This window comes from Neovison vison, chromosome 8, assembly GCF_020171115.1.
Source record: "Neovison vison isolate M4711 chromosome 8, ASM_NN_V1, whole genome shotgun sequence".
Lineage (NCBI taxonomy): Eukaryota > Metazoa > Chordata > Mammalia > Carnivora > Mustelidae > Neogale > Neogale vison.
In genome coordinates this window covers 113728844-113747386 of record NC_058098.1, presented here as the reverse complement: position 1 = coordinate 113747386, position 18543 = coordinate 113728844, and the positions used below count along the sequence as shown (strand labels likewise).

General features: G+C 39.5%; 1 protein-coding gene across 6 annotated transcripts in view; it reads left to right on the top strand.

Annotated features, from left to right (window-relative positions):
- The first annotated feature begins 870 nt into the window (after positions 1-870).
- Positions 871-18543, top strand: part of RMDN2 (regulator of microtubule dynamics 2) — a 63307-nt gene continuing 45634 nt past the window's right edge. For 3 of the 6 annotated variants that reach the window (XM_044261731.1, XM_044261732.1, XM_044261733.1), the window contains exons 1-3: positions 874-965; positions 2524-2638; positions 7984-8451. In XM_044261731.1, the coding sequence (XP_044117666.1) occupies positions 8000-8451 (452 nt within the window). In that variant the 5' untranslated portion in view covers positions 874-965; positions 2524-2638; positions 7984-7999. Of the gene's footprint in view, positions 966-1159; positions 1297-2523; positions 2639-7983; positions 8452-18543 lie in introns of those variants that run through there. The other 3 variants (XM_044261727.1, XM_044261730.1, XM_044261729.1) reach the window with 3 other exon arrangements.

Here is an 18543-nt window from a genome sequence, read left to right as displayed (position 1 = left end):
GTTATATTGTATTCTGGAAAACAAAACAAATATTAGTATTGTATTGCGATATCCTTGCAAACCATAAAATGAGAAAGTGGTTTTTGGAATGGAGTGCTATTCTAGCTAGTTTCAAATCTTTGAAGTATTAGCCTACTGTCTTCCAAAATATAACTTTGTTTCAATAAAATGACTGTGGCTATGGCTAGGCTTACTTCTTCTTTAGTGCAGCTTGCTTAAAACTCAAAAAACACCTTAGAGTCTCTAGGATCCTAGAGAACCCCTTCAGTAAATAGCATTATATAGATGATAAAACAAGCCTTTCAATTTTTCGTAGAGCAGGATTTTTTTTTTCCTTAACAAATAGGAGTGACCTGTTTTTAATTCCATTCAGTGCATTGGTGGGGAATTTAGTAATGAAGACTAAATTCTCTGCAAGCCTAAATCTGACGTCTGCCCTACCCTGTAATGTAGATGGAACTTCAAGGTTATGCCTAGGAGGGGTAACAAAGAAGGGTATACTGGGGGAAGGCTGAGTTTGGGCGCGGGAGCCAGGTGCTGGCGGGTTTGGGGAGCGGCAGTGATGGGACAGACGCGCTGGGCCTGTCGCGGCTGGCCCAAAGCCAGGGCCGGAGACCCGAGGGAGACAGGCTTGGAGGGGAGGCGGCATCCCGGCAACAATATGCGGTGCGGGCCGAGGCGCCGGCGGAGCGCATTCTCCTTCTGGAAAAGGTGTGCTGGCTGCCCGCCCGGGTAAGTCGAACCCCCCGCGGGAAGAGGCGGGAGCCGTAGCGCGAACGGCCGCGGGCTCCTCCCCCGGCGCCTCCGCTATCTGGGTCAGGACGCGGCGGGCCGCGGGGCCGGATGGGGGGACCCGCGGGCTCCCGGCTGCTGTCCGCCCGGCCGCCGCTCCGCTCCCGTCCGCCCGGCCGCAGGTCCCGGGTCCCCGTTCTCCGACCGCGAAGAAGCCCGAGTGGCGAACTCAGGTGCGTGGGGAGGTGGGTAATGGGTGGCTCGCCTGGCGGAGGCCGGACGCGACCGCAGAGCGGAGGGCTTGAGGCGGTACTTCCGGCGGCCGCGGCGGCACTTCCGGGTCCCGCGGGGGTCCCTGCCGCCGACCCCCCGCTGGGCATCCTTCCGCCGGCGGGCGCTGCGCCTTGTCCTCTCGGGGGCAGCCCCGGCGGGGGGTGGCTCTCCCCTTCCGGAGCAGCCGCGTCGAGCCAGCGTCTGGAAGCTGCAGTCCTGGAACTCGCGGGTGTTTCACGCAGGCCGCCCGTCGTGGGTGCGTGGGAAGCTGGCGGTGTGCTGCGCGCCCCGGTGGGTCCCTGCAAGCCGAAGGGTTTCAGCCGGAGACGCCGGGTCGCCGCTCAGTCTCCGGCAAACATTTTTGTTGTGTTTTGCTCAGACTCCGATTCTCTACTTTACACAAAAGAAAGGCCAAATTTTCAGTGCCCCAAATATCTGCAAAGAAGCCAAACATCAGCGAGCCCTGAGTTTTAAAAAAATTATTAAATAGGAAAACTAATGAGAACCTGATGAAAAAGGAGTATTAGAATTCACTTGGAAATACTAGGTTAGCCAGGTCGCTGTGATTGCCAGTTCAAGGTCTCAGAGACAATCCTATGGGAATCCAACCTCAGGCCCGAGTGTAACCCATGGTATTCCTTTCCCCTTCTTGCAAAATTTTTCATACGTCCTCCAAGTACCAGAGTTACATATTTTATGTAATTCCCCCTAAGATTCTGATGAATTAAATTAATATATGGTAGATATTACTGAAAACACTGTAATTTGATAAAACACAATTTCCATTTCTAAAAATTAATGTAAAAATTTCTTTAGCCTTAACATTTTGATGATTTATTACTTCAGTAGGATTCTTGGTTCTCATCTGCAAATAATTATGTATTACCCATTAGCTTTAGATGACAATATTTTTTATGAAAATAATGTGTCATTTTCTATTATTACTAGCACCTTACAAATCAAGACTTGTAAGGGGACGAATACTTAGCATTTGATTATCTAGTCAATACATTTTTTAATTACTGTGTTTTTATACTAAAGGATAGGGTAAATACAGTAATTGATAGACATATAGAAGTTACACAAATAATGTAATACAGCCTTTGAAATTATACTGCAGGTAAGCAAGTGTTCTGGTTTATTACTTTGCTAGTTTTTTTTATGATTTATTTATTTTTAGAGAGAGAGAATGAGTGCAAGGGACAGGAACAAGGAAAGGGAGAGTCTTAAGACTTAAAGGTGAGTCGGAGGAGGGGCTCCATCTCAGGACCCTGAGCTCATGATCTCAACAGAAATCAAGAGTCTGGCACTTAAGCAACTGCACCACCCAGGTGCCCTTGCTAGTTACTATTTTTTAATGAGTGGCATTTTTCAGATTGGTGGCTTAGAACCAGGTTTATTTTATACTGGTAAAAAACTCAAACATAGTTTGCACTATTAGTCTCTAATTGTGGTTATTTAAAAGCAATATCTGCTCCACTGATTGATTCTAGTTTTTCCCCCTGTTGATTTTTATAGTTCTGAAATCCTGTTTCAGCTGCGAACATCTCTGCCCAGGCAGCACCCTCCTCCATATCCTTATGGATGCTCTCTGAATCTTCCTCAGGCAGCCATTCGTCCAGGACTTATCAGGGTAATGGTTTTCCTGTTCTAGTCACACGGCCCCTGGGTAAATGACTTAACAGCAGGCAGTATGCCTCAGTTTGCTTTCTGCAAAATAGAGATAATAATAGGACCTGCCTCCAAGATATAATTTGGAATTGGTGCAATTCCTAAAGAAAAGGTCAAACGAAAATTCATGCCCCTGGCCACTTATTTGAACCTGGGACAGTCTCAGGGATCAGATCGCCTTCCTAACTTCCATTTATTTACTTGGTTAAATGAAAATAATTTCAAACTAGGCTACATTTTTCTCATGTAAAGTTCAAGGAAGGCCCATGAGCCAAGAAAGCAATCAGAATAGGAAGATTTCTTTTAATAGACTTCCGGATCAGCATAGGAACATTCTGCATTAATCTTTTTATTGACAAAAAGCCAAGAAGATGGAGTTTGATGCGTGGTTAGTAGACATAATGCAAATGGAAGTCATGGGCATGTAGTGACTTTTATTATTATCTGTTGCCTTTTTTGCAATAATCTTTCAAAATAATTTAGTTTGGTGATATATTTTGTGTGCGTCCGTGTGTGTGTGTATGTAAATAACTGTACAGCTAATAATAATTACCCACAACTTTAGCTGAATTGATCCCAGTCTACTGCTGACGTGTCTCCTGGACAGGATAGGAGAGGACGAAAGACTAGACTTACAGTTCCATTCTAACAATTAGGTAAAAATGATTATTTAAAAATAAATTAATACCAGGAAAACTTCCCTGAGGTCAGGTAGGCCAGATTAAGCACTCAGCCTTTCTCCTAGAATCTTTGGCTTTAGAAGAAGGGAGTCTTAATTCTCTTGGATATAGTAATTTCTGAAAAGTGATTATTTTAAAATCCTTAGTCCTTCTCTTTTACACCGAGACCTGTGATGAAATGGAGCATCTAGCTAGGATCCTCCCTGCATTCAGTGCATATCATCTAGTCTATTACTTAAGGAATCCGAAAACACTTTCTCTTAGGCACATTTCTTGGAAATAATCCTATTCACGCTCCAATGGGAGACCATTTGAAGCACCACATTTAGTTGCTCATTTAGAGTATAACAAACAATGCTTTACCCAAGTATATGTGATCATGAGCTATAGACCCTAGAAAGACACATTTCAGGTACACAACTGAATTCAGATTCACATCTTTCCAGTGCGCCTTTCCCTGTCCTCACTCTCAGCTGTTTATTTTGTTTCCTAGTTCACTTAGAACAATGAAGCAACCACAGAGAACTTTCATAAGCTCCCACTGTCCCATCTACCCACCTTCCTGAATCTGCTCACATAATCTGCCTTTTCTTTCCTTCCTATGAATGAACGGTTTGTTTCCATCAAAGGTCAAGGTCTGTGCCTGTGCCCTGCAGACCATCCATCCCTCTGCCTTCTCAAGTTTCGTGCTTCAGTGATTCTCTGATCTTTTACTTCATCATTTTATATTCCTTTTTTTAAAGAATTGGATCTTGTCCATGCCCAGATAGAAATGCTTTTATTTCTCCCATCTTTTTTGGCACCATTTTCCAATATAGTCATGACATCATTTCTTTTCTCCTTACTTGCTTTCTCTTTGCCCGTTTGTTCTTTTTTTCACCCTTTTCTGACCTCTTTTGGACTAACTGAATATCTTTAGTATTACATTTTTATCTCCACTCTTGGCTTATTATTTACACCTTTAAGGAGTTTTTTTAAACTGTTGCTGTTGTTTGTTTAGGTTTTTTTTTTTTTTTAAGATTTTATTTATTTATTTATTTATTTGAAAGACAGAGATCTCAAGTACTCAGAGAGGCAGGCAGAGAGAGAAAGAGAGAGAGAGAGAGAGAGAGGAGGAAGCAGGCTTCCCGCTGAGGAGCAGGCTTCCCGATGCGGGGCTGGATCCCAGGACCCTGGGACCATGACCTGAGCCAAAGGCAGATGCTTAACCCACTGAGCCACCCAGGTGCCCCTGTTGTTTGTTTAGTTTTTAGCCCTTGGATTTACAACAGTACATCTTTAACTTACTATAATGACACTGTGTTATAATCCAAGACCCTTACAACAGTATATTCTACTTTGTCCCCTCCCATACTTTGGGCTATTGTTGTCCTCATTTTTTTTTTTTTACTTCTACATATGTTATAAACCCCATAATTGGTTAATATCATTTTTGCTTTGATAAGCAAATATTTTATAAAGAAATCCTAAAGTGGGAAAAATGACTTTCATATTTACCCTCGTACTTGCCAATTTTCTGTGTAGATTCAGGTTTCTATCTGTTATCATTTTCCTTCTGCCTGAAGAACCTCTGTTAGCATTTCTTGTAGGTGCGTGTCTGATGGCAATGAATTCTCTCAACTTTCCTTTGTCTAAAAAAGTCTTTGTTTGGGATGCCTGCGTGGCTCAGTCTGTTAATCGTCTGCTTTGGGCTCAGGTCATGATTCCAGAGTCCTGGGATCAAGTCCTACCTCTGGCTCCTTGTTCAACAGGGAGCCTGCTTCCCCATCTCCCTGCCAGTCCTCCTGTTTGGACTCATTCTCTCTCTCTCTCTGACAAATAAAATCTTAGGAAAAAAACCCAAACACTGTAAAGAGTCTTTGTTTTACCCTCACTTTTAAAAAATATTTCACTGGGTATAGAATGTAAGTTGACAATTTCTTCCAGTACTTTAAAGATGTTACTTCATTGTTTTTTTGCCTGTTACTTTGTCTTCAGGTTTGCCGACATTTTTCTCCTCAATGTTTTTTCTTCCGTTAATCTCAATCAATAAAATTTTATTTCAGATATTTTATTTTTCATGTCCAGAAGTTCTATTTGGTTTTGCTTAACACCTTCTATTTCTCTCCTCATCATGTTTATGTTTTTCTGTAACATATATTTTTTTAAAGATTTATTTGACAAAGAGAGAGAGAGGGTGCATAAGCAGGGGGAGTGGGAGAGGGAAAAGCAGGCTCCCTAGTGAGCAAGAAGCCTGATGTGGGGCTCGATCCCAGGACTCTGGGATCATGACCTGAGCTGTTGGCAGATGCTTAACCAACTGAGCCACCCAGGTGCCCCTGTAACATATTTTTAATATTTATATTAAATAGTGAACATATTTGTAATCGTTATTTTAACATCCTGTCTGCTAATTACATTATCTCCATTCTTTTCCTGCTTCTTTGTGTATCTAGTTATTTTCGATTGGATGATCAACATTGTGATTTTATGTCATTGTATTCTGAACTTTTTCAGTTTCTTTAAAGAGTTTGGACTTTCTCTTGAAGGCAGTTAAATTATTTGTGAATTAGTTTGATCCTTTGGAGGCTCATTTTTAATCTATTTTAGAACAAATCTAAATAGATCTTAATTCTAGGGTTAGTTTCCAAGGTATTAGCCTTCTGAGATCTCTACTGAAAGCCTCAGATATTTGATAAACACTCTCCAGTCTGGCTGATGGGAATTTGTGTAATCTTTAGGAATAATTAGGTTTATAACTTCCTGGAAATTGTTCATTTGCCTGGGCTGATGGGATTTGACTCTATGCAAGTTCAGACTGGTATTCAGTTAAAGATTTAAGGAGACTCCTATGCATATTTCTAGAGCTCTTTCTCTGTATACTTTCTTCATCTTCACTACTGTGCCACACAAATTCTATGTCCTTCAGATTCTCTGAACTCTGTTCTCTGTTCAACTCAGTAGACTACCAGGCTTTGTTTGGTTTTCCTGTTCCTGTGCCATAGTCCAGAAATGCCTCAAATTAAAAACCCAGGGAGATCACAGGACTTATCTCATTTTCCTTTTTCTTGGGGATCATAGGTGGCAGTGTTCTATTAATTTGCTCCTTGAGAAAGTGTCAAGAAAAATAAACCAAAAACTTCATGAATTCAAATTCCTGTAACATACAGTTTACCATTATTTGTAACATTTCTTTCAAATTGCTAACAAAATTTAATAAAGGTGTATACAAAGTAGTGGCTATTGATGGGAAAATAATTTTGAGAACTTCAAAGTCTGTAAAGAAGCCTCATTATATTTTATTCTAAACACAGAAGTTTATTATAGTACTAATATACTTATTGCCATTTTAAAGTCTTGGGAGGAAAGGAACATTATACTATTATAAATATTATATTTTTATTATATTTTATATGTTTACTTATATATTTAATATTAGATATGTTTGTTTAATAATATTATATTTTTGTTTTTTATTAATGGCCTTCTGATTTTAAGAACAGAAATAAGCAATAAAACTAGGAAGATGGGATATACCAAGAAAAAATTATGGCGCATTTAGTCAAAGTAGCTGAGTTTGGGTGGAATTAGGCAGGCAAACACTCGAGCCTTGGATGTAAAACAGTGAAAGTTCAGATGGAGAGAAGAGTCAAAGAAAGGACATTTTTGCTACTTTAAAAAAGAGGAAAATTCGAAAGAAAATAAAAACATTAAGACCTCAGAAATAGAAATGTAAGGAGCAGAGGCATTCTGGATCAAAAGAAGAAAGGTGATGAAGCCTTTATGTGGTAGTGTTTTTGCTCTGCATGCTGAATAAAACAGAGATGAGGTGGGTTACGAACTTGCCAGGGCTCTCTGATATAGTTTATATTCCAGTTATACTCCCTGGGCTTTGAAAATGCTTATTGATCTAAGTATACATATGAACTGGGTGCTAAGAAAAGCTCCTTGAACTTCCTTAAAGATTGGATAAGACTCAGAAATCAGCATACCAATTTTATACAGATAAAAGTTTCAAAAAGAGTTAAGCACAATTTGAATTCTTTTTTTTTTTTAAAGATTTATTTACTCATTTATTTGACAGACCGAGATCACAAGTAGGCAGAGAGGCAGGCAGAGACAGAGGAGGAAGCAGGCTCCCTGCTGAGCTGAGAGCCGGATGCGGGGCTTGATCCCAGGAACCTGGGATCATGACCTGAGCCGAAGGCAGAGGCTTTAACCCACTGAGCCACCCAGGTGCCCCCACAATTTGAATTCTTAAATAGCTTTTTTTTTTTTCCAGAAATGTATAATGATGCTTTTACCACTATCATATTCTTTCAAAATATATGATAAAGAATAAATTTCAGATCAGTCATGTAGAATACATCAGGCATGTAGAATACAAATTCTGAATTAAAATTGAAATTTTACACTGGACTTCAGTGATATCTTTAAAGTAGATATTTCTATTGGGCCACATACATTTTAGAAATAAATATATTATACTTACAGTGTATTTTAGTTTATGATTTTTCATGTGTGTGTCTGTGTATGTCTGTGTGTCTATGATGGGGACTTGACTTTTGTTGATTGAGAAAGCTTTAATATTTTTGTCTTGGGCAAAGACAGAAATAACATTTATTTACATTTATGCTTTCAATTTTAGAAATAAAACCCAAGAAATGCCTCATTCCACAAACAAAGAACTGATAGTTGGCATCATGGTGGGAACTACTGGAATCAGCTTGCTTCTTTTGTGGTACCACAAGGTTCGTAAATCAAGGACAACACTGAATTTACCTAAATTTCTTTCTCTGGGTACTAAGTTTGATTCCATAACTTTTCAAGATGAAATGTATAATGGCCAAGGAACAGCAGCAATCTTTCAAAGAAGGCAGCTTCAGATATTGGAGAAGTTAAATGAATTACTGATAAATATGGAAGAACTCAAAGAGGAAATCAGAGTTCTTAAAGAAACCATTCCAAAGCTGGAGGAATATATACAAGGTGAACTTGGAGGGCGGATAACTGTTCATAAGATAAGTCCTCAGCACAGAGCTAGAAAAAGAAGGCTTGCCACAGTTCAAAGTTCTGGAACAAGTAATAGTTCAGAGGAAGCAGAAAGTGAAGGAGGGTAAGTTTCTCCATGATGTTTCCCATGTTGAATTGATTATTTATTTCATTATTGCTATTATATTTAGGTATTCTCATTATGCATTTCCAGCTATGTATTCTGCTAGTAATAAGATTAAAAAAGAAATGATTATTTGGCTTACATCTCAATTAAAACTATATTCAATAGTGGTCTGTATTTAAGATAATTTAGACTGTACTGACAAAAAGAATATAAGTGACTTACTAGCACCAAGTGCCATCATGAGTAATGAAAAAGTCATTAATTGTTTGCCAGAATGTGAAACCTGTTTTTATATGTGGCCATGTGTGACCCCTTATGTAAGAACTGTCCAAGGAGTGCTCTCAGCTAGAACTTTCTGTGATGACGGAAATGGTCTAAGTCTATGCTGCCAGTATGGTAGTGATTAACCATCTTAGCCATCAAGCACCTGCATTGTAGTTAGTGCAGCTGAGAAACTGAATTCTTAATCTTATTTAATTGTAATTAGTTTAAATAACCAGGGGACTAGTGCAGACCTAAAAAGATTTGAGAAGGTACAGGTAATTCAGTTTCATCCTCACCATCCACAGTGGTAAACCTTTGAATTCTAAAACCAAGAACATAAAAAACACTCTTCTAGAATAAAAACAAATGATTTATGATTAAAAACAAAAAACAAAAAACTGTCCCCAGCTAATATTTTTGAGGAGTAAAATAGGCAAGTAAATAAAGAATCACTAGAGGTTCTTTAGGGCAGGGACACTATGTTTATTTTATTATATCGTTTATTTAAAAAAAGATTTTATTTATTTGACAAGGAGAGGTAGAGGGCACAAGGAGGAGGAGCAGCAAGCAGACTCCCGTCTGAGCAGGGAGCCTCATGCGGGGCGTGAGTCCAGAACCCTGGGATCATGACCCAAGCCGAAGGCAGATGCTTAACCAACTGAGCCACCCAGGCGCCCCTATTTTGTTATATTCTTAACATCTTGTTTTTGTACCTAGCACAGAGTTGCTGATAACTATTTCATGAATGAATGAGTGTTCTGCTACATCACCATGGAATTGGGAGAAGGGAGGATAGAGAAGAGAGGAAACAGTGGGTTGGGTTAAAAGTGTGATTTCATAGGTAAAGAAATGTAAACGGTTGATCAGGTCTTTGACATCATGCTAGGACTGGAATTACTTAGCATTTTTATATATATGAACTCTATGAAAAATCAGATAGGGAAGAGCCACAAATGGTTGATCTAGAGAACAGGAAGGTTTTTAACATTTGTGTTCCTGAACAACAACAAGTTGTAAACTGATTTTAAAATTGGCAGTGGGGTGATTGAAAGGAATTGACAATAGTTCTAAATATTCCAGAACCACAACTCTGAAAAGGTGCTGTTAATTATTAAGGGGATAAAGAACAGCAGTTTTGTACTCTAGTGAGGACAAAGATCCCAACACAGCATTGGACGCTGATGTGGCAAGCACGTCTTCGAAAGGACATGGTGGAACGAAGGCCTGGCCAGAGGATCGACTGGGAGGAGTCCTAGTAAAGGAGCGGAGGCCAAAAGGCTGGGTAACCCTTCATCTAGAAAGACTTAGGTTAGATTGAGCACAGCCTTGTTCAAGAGCTTCTAAGATTCTAGGAAGAGAGGCAGCCTCTCCTAAGTTTAAGGTTAAGTTTGGGATGATCAGAAAAAGACAATTATATGGTTTCACTCACATGTGGAATATAAGTAACAGCTCAGAGGATCTTAGAGGAAGGGAGGGAAAGCTGGAGGGGGGGTCATCAGAGAGGGCGATAAACCATGAGTAACTCTTAACTACAGGAAACAAACCAAGGGGAGGCGGATGGAGGAGGGGTGGGGTAACTGGGTGATGGGCATTAAGGAGGGCACATTGTGTGATGAGTCCTGGGTGTTATATGCAACTGATGAATTATTGAGTCACTACATATGAAACTAATGATGTACCAAATGTTGGCTAATTAATTTAAATTTTTAAAAAGATAAGTTTAGACAAATGAAAACGAGGTAATCGTGGGACTTAATTAACTTCAAGTAATAGTGTAGGCATAAATTGTTTATGTGAATTCAAGAAGGATTTGTGAAATTTATGAATGACAGCCGCAGATGGCTAATAAAAACTTAAGATTGATGTCAGGTAAGACATTCCTTCTTCTTGCTCGATCCTGGGGGCCTTTGTTAGCAACAGAATACTAGAGTAGAGGCAAGGCAGCCCTAATGACTTGGACTAGTATATAATTATAGATATATACTTAATAAAGTAAAGGGAAACTTTTTCCTACTAGCTGTACTTCAGTAAAATAAACAAAACAAGAAACAATTAATGTGGATTTTTTTGGAGAGAGGAATAAGATTTAGAAAAATTTAATACCTTTCTAAATAAAAATGTAGAGACAAACTTTTTAAATAATGTACTTTTTAAAAACAAGGTCTTTATAAAGTGGATTTGTGTAAAATTAAGACTGCCTGTCCTGATAAACCTCCCACGGAACAGAAATGACTGGTCATGGTAAGAAAATAGCCCCATTAACATATTTAAGTTGAGATGTATCCTTGATACAGCAGTGTCCTTGACAGCAAAATTAAACATCAAATGATAATTGCATGTTCCATATGTAAAGTTTATCTTTTGCCAAAGGTTCCTGGAGCTTTTGACATCTTTTAGTAAAAAGGGTGCCAGTCACAATTTGCTGACACTGTTCTTTCTACACAAGAAGAGAGAAAAACCTAGTTATATCCTTAAGTGGTATCAAAAGCTTGAATAGGTATATCAGTAGAAACCATTTTCTGCACAGAGTATCTTCTGCATGCCTGTCTTCATACACAGTATCATTACAGACGTAGGGAGTTATGCCTTTGTAGGACTTAGCTAATTTCATCTACTTCACTGTGGAGGTGATCATCCCAGAGGCTCGAATTCTCATAATGTGGCCATCAGAGGGCCTGTCAAGTTTCTTCCTTTTCCTTCTTAGCACTAGCATGAACATCTTGGAAAGCATCTGTGCTTCTTGATAATATTATGTTTCTACTGATTTTGCTTTTGTCCCTGCTCCAAGACTTGGAGTCAGCCACTGCCTTGGCAGCTTTGGTTCCTTTCAGGGACCAATTGTACTAGACAGCAGCAGCCGGGTGTGCAGATGCACCCTGTTTGTGGGCAGGATGATACCAGAGCTTGCTTGGGCCCATTTAGGGTCAGAGTAAAGAAAAATAGTTTTAAATATTTTCAAGGTCACGAGTTCACAGTAGTGTTTTCTGCTTAAACAGAAGTCCTTCCTTATTTCTGAAAACTTTTTAGCTCATTTTCTTTTTCAAGCCTCTCACTGCTCCTTTTTCTGTCAACTTTTATCTGTAAAGGTTATATCGAACCATGGGTTTAAAAAGTTCTTTAAATCACAATGTTATGTAAAGCTTTAGAAACCTTTCTTTCAAAAGTTCCATCTTGTTCCAGTTTAGTTTAAAGTAATACCTCTAATAAACTCACAGTTCTTCATTTTAAGTGAACTTTACAAAGAATAGATGTGTTTCAGAGCACCTGGGTGGCTCAGTTGGTTAAGCATCTGCCTTCGGCTCAGGTCATGATCCTGGGGTCCTTGGATGGAGCCCCGTGGTTCTCACTCTCCCTCTGCCCCTCTCCCTGGCTCGTGCTTGCTCGTTCTCTCTCTCAAATGAATAAATAAAATCTTTTTTGAAAGAAAGAAAGGAGGGGTGCCTGTGTAACTCAGTTATTAAGCGTCTGCTTTCGGCTCAGGTTTTTATCCCGGGGTCCTGGGGTTGAGCCCCACATCAGGCTCCCCACTTGGCAGGAAGCCTGCTTCTCCCTCTCCCATTTCCCCTGCTTGTGTTTCCTCTCTCACTGTGTCTCTCTCTCTAAAATAAATTTTTAAAAATCTTTAAAAAAATAAAAATTAAAAAAGTAAATATTAGATGTGTTTCAAAATGAAACATTTCTATTCGGTAAATCATGGTTGTATAGTAATCCTACAGGCCTTCTTTCTCTTTTTCTTGATGTAACTATTTTCCTTTTAGTGTTAAGTTCATATGATAGCTTCAGATGGTATCAACAGACACACAATTATTTGAAAAGAAAAACCCTACAAATCTACCCCCAAAAGAACACCAAGCCATAATACAAGCCACAGTACGTAGTATCTGAGATATTACTCTACAAATAATAAAGGATGGTGATGCCAGCAAGACCACAGACAGAAAAGGCTTTTGAGATTTTATTTAAAACTATCTAAATTTTCGGGGTGCCCATGGCTCAGTCAATTAAGCGTCCAACTCATGGTTTCAGCTCAGCTCATGATCTGTGGGTTGTGAGGTCGAGCCCTGCCTTGGGCTTTGTGCTCAGTGAGAGGCTGCTTGGGATTCTGTCTCTCCCTCTCCGTCTGCCCTTCCCCCTGCTCACTACTCGTGCTTTCTCTCGAATAAATAGATTCATGAATCTTTTTAAAAATCTTTGAATTTTCATTTCGTGAGCCAAAATATAAAGTCTTTGCCTTTTGTTCACTTACATTTATTATTCTTACTATTATTTACTTCTGCCAAGACAGTTTTACTGTTGGACTTCAATTTCTCAAGGCCTTGAGAGAGAGACAATTTCATATATTCATGATGTGGTGCTTCTGTATTCTTTCATGTTGAAAGAATGTGGAAGAGCACATTTGCACACACAAAAATTGTTTTCTGATTAGGATTTTTAAAAAATAAAGTATTGCCACATAAATGAAATCCTTTTTGTAGTCCTTTCTCTTGGAGGTAACCATTGTCTTAAAATTGGTCAGATTCTTCCTTTGAAAGTGAATGTTGCTCCCACATGTGCATGGTTACCTCAACAATGAATAAATGGTGTTTGGTTCTCAAGATGTACATAAGTGGCATTATATAATATGTAACATTTTGTAACTCACTTTTGCATCAAATGTTTCTTTAAGATTTTTCCAGATTGATGTATGTAAATTTATTTCATTCTTTTCAGTTGCTATGCTGCATCCCGTTGTATGAATATGCCTTCACTTATTTCCCTGTGGATGGATGTTTGTTTAGGTTACCATTTTTTGGTTCTTCCAAACAATGCTTTATTGAATACCTTCATATTTCCTTAGGCACTGGTGGAATAATTTCAAAGTATATATTTTAGAAGTGGTTGCTGAGTTGTAGACCAAATAGAGTGTTATGCTGTATTACTAACCTGTTCCTCAGAGTGTGCCAATATATGAGAAATCTTATTTTCCCATACAAATTCTTACAGTTAGACTTTTTAATTTTAGGCAACTTGGTGGAGACGAAGTGGTAACTAATCATGATTTCAGTTTGCGTTTCCCCAAACACTATTAAGATTGGGCATCTCATCGTAGTTTATTTATATTTCGGTCTTCTCATCTATGAATTTCTTTTAAAAATGGGACAATAAAGGAAGGTTGGTGTCCTCTTTATTGATTCTCTGGGACTGTCCACCCTGTGCCCAGCACCATGTAGGCTCCCCAGGTACATTAGAAAACAAAACAGAGTCTTCCAAGTCAAATACAGATCTTTTTGAAACAAGGTAACAGAATGTTAAAGAGAGATACTGTGTTCTAACTTTAACTAGAGCCCCAAAGGCCAAGAACAGAGCAGTAAGGGCCAAGTCCCCTTGCCTTCTAGACCCTCCTAGGCAGGACTGGGCAAAAGATGGAAGCCCCTGCCGGCATGAGCGTTCACCCGACAGTAGCCTGTGAAAGGAAGCAGCTGAAGGTCTGATAGAAGGATTCCTTCAGGGAAGATCGTTCCTGTTCTGGCCATCCCACTAAGTATGATGCTGAATGCTGTAGGAATGAATAGCATTGCTCAGGCAGAATGTGTTGTATGGGATAGAGCGAAGAGGTAGAGTGCAGAGCCTTTTAGAACTAATACTGAGGAGTGGGCCGAAGTGGAGGAACATGCCTTTGGTGTTCTATCTAAAAAGTCATTGCCAGACCCAAATTTATCTAGGTTTTCTCCTGTGTTGTCTACTCAGAGTTTTATAGTTTTGCATTTTATATTTTGGGCTGTGTTCCATTTTGAGTTCATGTTTGGGAAGTGTATAAGGCCTTTGTCCAGGGCATGTGTCGGGACTGTGGGGAGAAACTTTGAGGAATGAGGTGATTTTCCCCTCCAGCACCAATAGCACAGTTAGCAGATTTGCTTACTGCTTGGGGTCAGTGTAGTGGGTTCCCTAAGCTCAGCGTTCCTTTCGTTGTAACACGAGTCAGAGCAAATGCAGGGGTCTCCAGGCCCTCTGCATTGCCCTTGTGGGAGACCTGGGGTCTGGGAGAACCAGCACAAATATGCCAATGATCATACTGCTGGATTTGCTGTGTGTATTAAAGTCCTCTTCTTCTGACTCAAGACCTGTGTGTGAGACATTAACCGATGAGTGTATGAGCTTATGTGTAGGGTCAAATTAGATCACCAAACCAACAATTATATGATGAAAATGAGAGAGCGTTGGGCCTTTGAAAAGTAGTTTGTTCGAAGGTTTACCAAAGACCGGGACGCCTGGGTGGCTCAGTTGGTTAAGCTGCTGCCTTTGGCTCAGGTCTGGATCCAAGGGTCCTGGGATCGAGTCCCACATGGGGCTCCTTGCCCAGCAGGGAGCCTGCTTCTCTCGCTGCCTCTGCCTGCTTGTGTGTACCTCTCTCTCTCTCTCTGGCAAATAAATAAAATCTTTATTTTATTTTATTTTATTTTATTTTATTTCATTTATTTATTTGACAGAGATTACAAGTAGGCAGAGAGTCAGTCAGAGAGAGGAGGAAGCAGGCTCCCTGCTGAGCAGAGAGCCCGATGCAGGGCTCGATTCCAGGACCCTGGGATCATGACCTGAGCCGAAGGCAGAGGCTTTAACCCACTGAGCCACCCCGGTGCCCCAACAAATAAATAAAATCTTAAATAAAATAAAATAAAAGTTTTTACCAAAGAAGATTGTTAGGAAGGGAAGAAAAATCAGAACGTGGCAGCAGGGTGTTCAGAATATTGAGACGTTGAAAAGTTTATATTCAAGGCACTGTTTTCTGTCATCACTGGCTTGACACACATACCTATTACACGGATGGGGCTCCAAGTTGGTTTGGAAAAGGAAAGGACAGTATTTCTTCTCCGAGGACTCTGTTATCCTTGTCTTTAAATGGGTATAAGTTGTTTCAAGGAGTTAGAAACAATAACACAGCAGATCTCTAATCTCTAAGTCTGGCCTGCACTATCAGCTGGCGTGCTTTACTGCCCACTTAGAGAAAGCTTATTTCATTCTCGGGGGGCAATGATGTTGGCTATTCAGGTTTTGGGTTTTTTTGTTCCTTTTCCATATATCTTTGGACCAAAATCTGTAATGGTAATTTTCTGTATTACTGGAGGGGATAAAAACCTGGGGTGAAGAGTGTTCATGTGAAAGTAGAATGAATTAGTAAGCCAGGGGTGTGTAGGGCGGCTGTGAGAGACAGTCCCAAGCAAAAGATCGTGCGGATATTATATACGTTACTGCCTTATCCTGTTTTCTCATCTCTTGATTTATTGGCTGGCTCCTTGAACATGATGAAGTTAGAATACGCATTCCCCCATCACATGGATTGCAACTTTTCAGAAAGGCAAGCCACAGAACAGTTTTATCTGAACCTGATGTCATGAGATTCTAGAGTCTGCTGTCATCACATTCTGTGTTATCGCCATGTTGATTCCACACACAGGTTAAGTGTTCAGTCTTCTGACCTGTTCCACCTACACAGGGCATTTTTATGGCTTAAGGATGATGGCTTAGGAAGGAAGGGAGAGATTTCCTTTGGATTAAATTCAATATGGGAAAATACTTAAGGTAAGCCTTTAAAAAGAAAAGAAAAACCCCCGTTCCATATGCGTTCATGTGCTAAAGAACACTGACATGTTCATGAACCCAGCTTTAACGCTTCCTTTAGTTTCCCACAATAACTGAAAATGAGGACTCTGGGTGCTTTATCTGAAGTATTCTCTCCAGAGACGTCCTGCTTCTTCCATGGTTACTATTTTAAAATATACTAGTCAACAGGGCATACATTTATTCTACTTAACTCCTTTAAATGTGGTAGTTCAAGAATCTCAAACAGATACTATGATTCACTATTTTTAAAAGAGGAAACCCTCTCCTTTCCTTCAGGGGATATTTTCGTTCCCATGCCTTGTGATATGTTTCCCCTGGTCTTTCTGCCTGTTTCCCTGATTCTTTCAACCGATCTTCCCAAGGTTTAACAGATTGGGCAGGTACTGTGCAAGTAGAGATAATCTTAGAGTAGGTCATTTTTGGGGAGGGGGATACATCTGTGTGACCCTCAATTCAGCTGCTATAATTTTCTCATTCCCTATTGTTTCCATATCGATAAAGTAGATATCACTCTTCAGAAGGCTTGGCAGGTTTCCACCTCTGCTCCTTGTTTTTTGTTTTTGTTTTTTTTCCCTCATTTGACACTTTTCTCACTCTAGCCGCAGCAAACAGGACCAGAACTTGCGACCAAATTATCCTGCAGATCAAGTTACTTCAGACCCCCTGCAGCATGAAGCTTCTTCTTTAACTCCTCGATCTCTTAATCCTAAAAGAACCCGTCTGTCTGCAATATGTAATATCAATTCACGTAGAGGAAGTAAACATTTATCTTCTACTCACTCATCTTTCTGTGGAAGAAGACGTTCTTTACTTGCTAAACTTCAGAAAAGCAATATTTTCCCTGACCATCAACACAGTAGAGCTAACTTTGATTCTCAAGAAAAAAGAACCTCCCATGATTTAAAATCTTCCTCAGACCATCTTAGCCTTAGATTACAAAGTTTTTTCTCTGCCCCTAAACTTAGTATAATTTCCTGTTATGAGAATGCTAGTTTTTTTGATCTTCAATCAACTGGTCAAAGCATCTTTAATACAGATGAAATTGAAAGAGTTTCTAAAAACTCAAGTATTTCTGGTGCTGAAAAATATCGAAGCTCTTGTTCTCCTGAATTTAACCTTACACATTTTATGAATTTGGGAATAAGAGCTAATCCTTCAGCCCATCTACACACTGTTGGTGGAAACACCTGTCAACCTAGCACATCAGCCTTAGCTTCCCTTCCAGGTATTGTTTCCTACACCTGTCAACAAAACGAAACTGCCACCGATATTGAAGAAAGAGGCCAATCAAGGAAAGTTTCCCTTCATCCTTTTCTCGGAATCACCGTACAGATCATTCTCCACCTGTGGTTCAGCAGCATCCCTCTCAAAGAGTAACTTCCCATGTTTTCTGTAATGTTGGATATTCTTCACTTTGTAAAAAAAAAAAAAAAAAATGCTACTCGCTTTATCCCACCTCAGAAGGACATGGCTTTAGATTCCTTTGAAGATAAAAACATGGCCATTCCATGATGAAGACAGATCTTCAACTATTGCAATTCCTAAAATAACGTTGCCACTGACTTTCCCCTCTCTTAGAAGAGTAGCTTAAATCAGAAATTTTTCCACCAGGCACATTCTGTACAAATCATGGCTCAGCTCTCCTAAAAGTCTATCTCACCAAGCTTCACTGCCTTTTCAGAAAAAAAAGACCTCCTGGTTGCAGTCTAAATTTAATTTTAATTGCTGTATGTCTTTGGAAAAATAGCTTATGACTTTATTGAAATTTAGAAGTCAAAAGTTATTAATCTGTTTAAGGCTTTTAACCGATTGACTGCTAACAGGTTGACCAGTCTCAGATTTCTGAATGATTATTGTAATATTTCTGTGATCTGAAAATAACCTCAAGCATTGATATATGTCTTCTAGATCTGTGACATTCTCTGAGAGTTTTAACATCATCTTTTATCCTATTTTAGTCATTATAGACAGTGTTTCTACCTATGTCATCTATAGAGCTATATTCAGCAATTCACAAATTTTCATTTGTATCAACATTGCTAGATAACATTTCTCATGCCAGATAGCCCAGAGACAGATGATATTTTTACTAATATAAGGATCAAGTTATAAGTAAAAAATATAATGGAAACTATTGAATATACTGAAACCAGGTATTTTAACTAAATAATTTTAATACACATTTGTGTGTGTATGTCTGAGACTTCAGAGGACTCTGAGATCAAA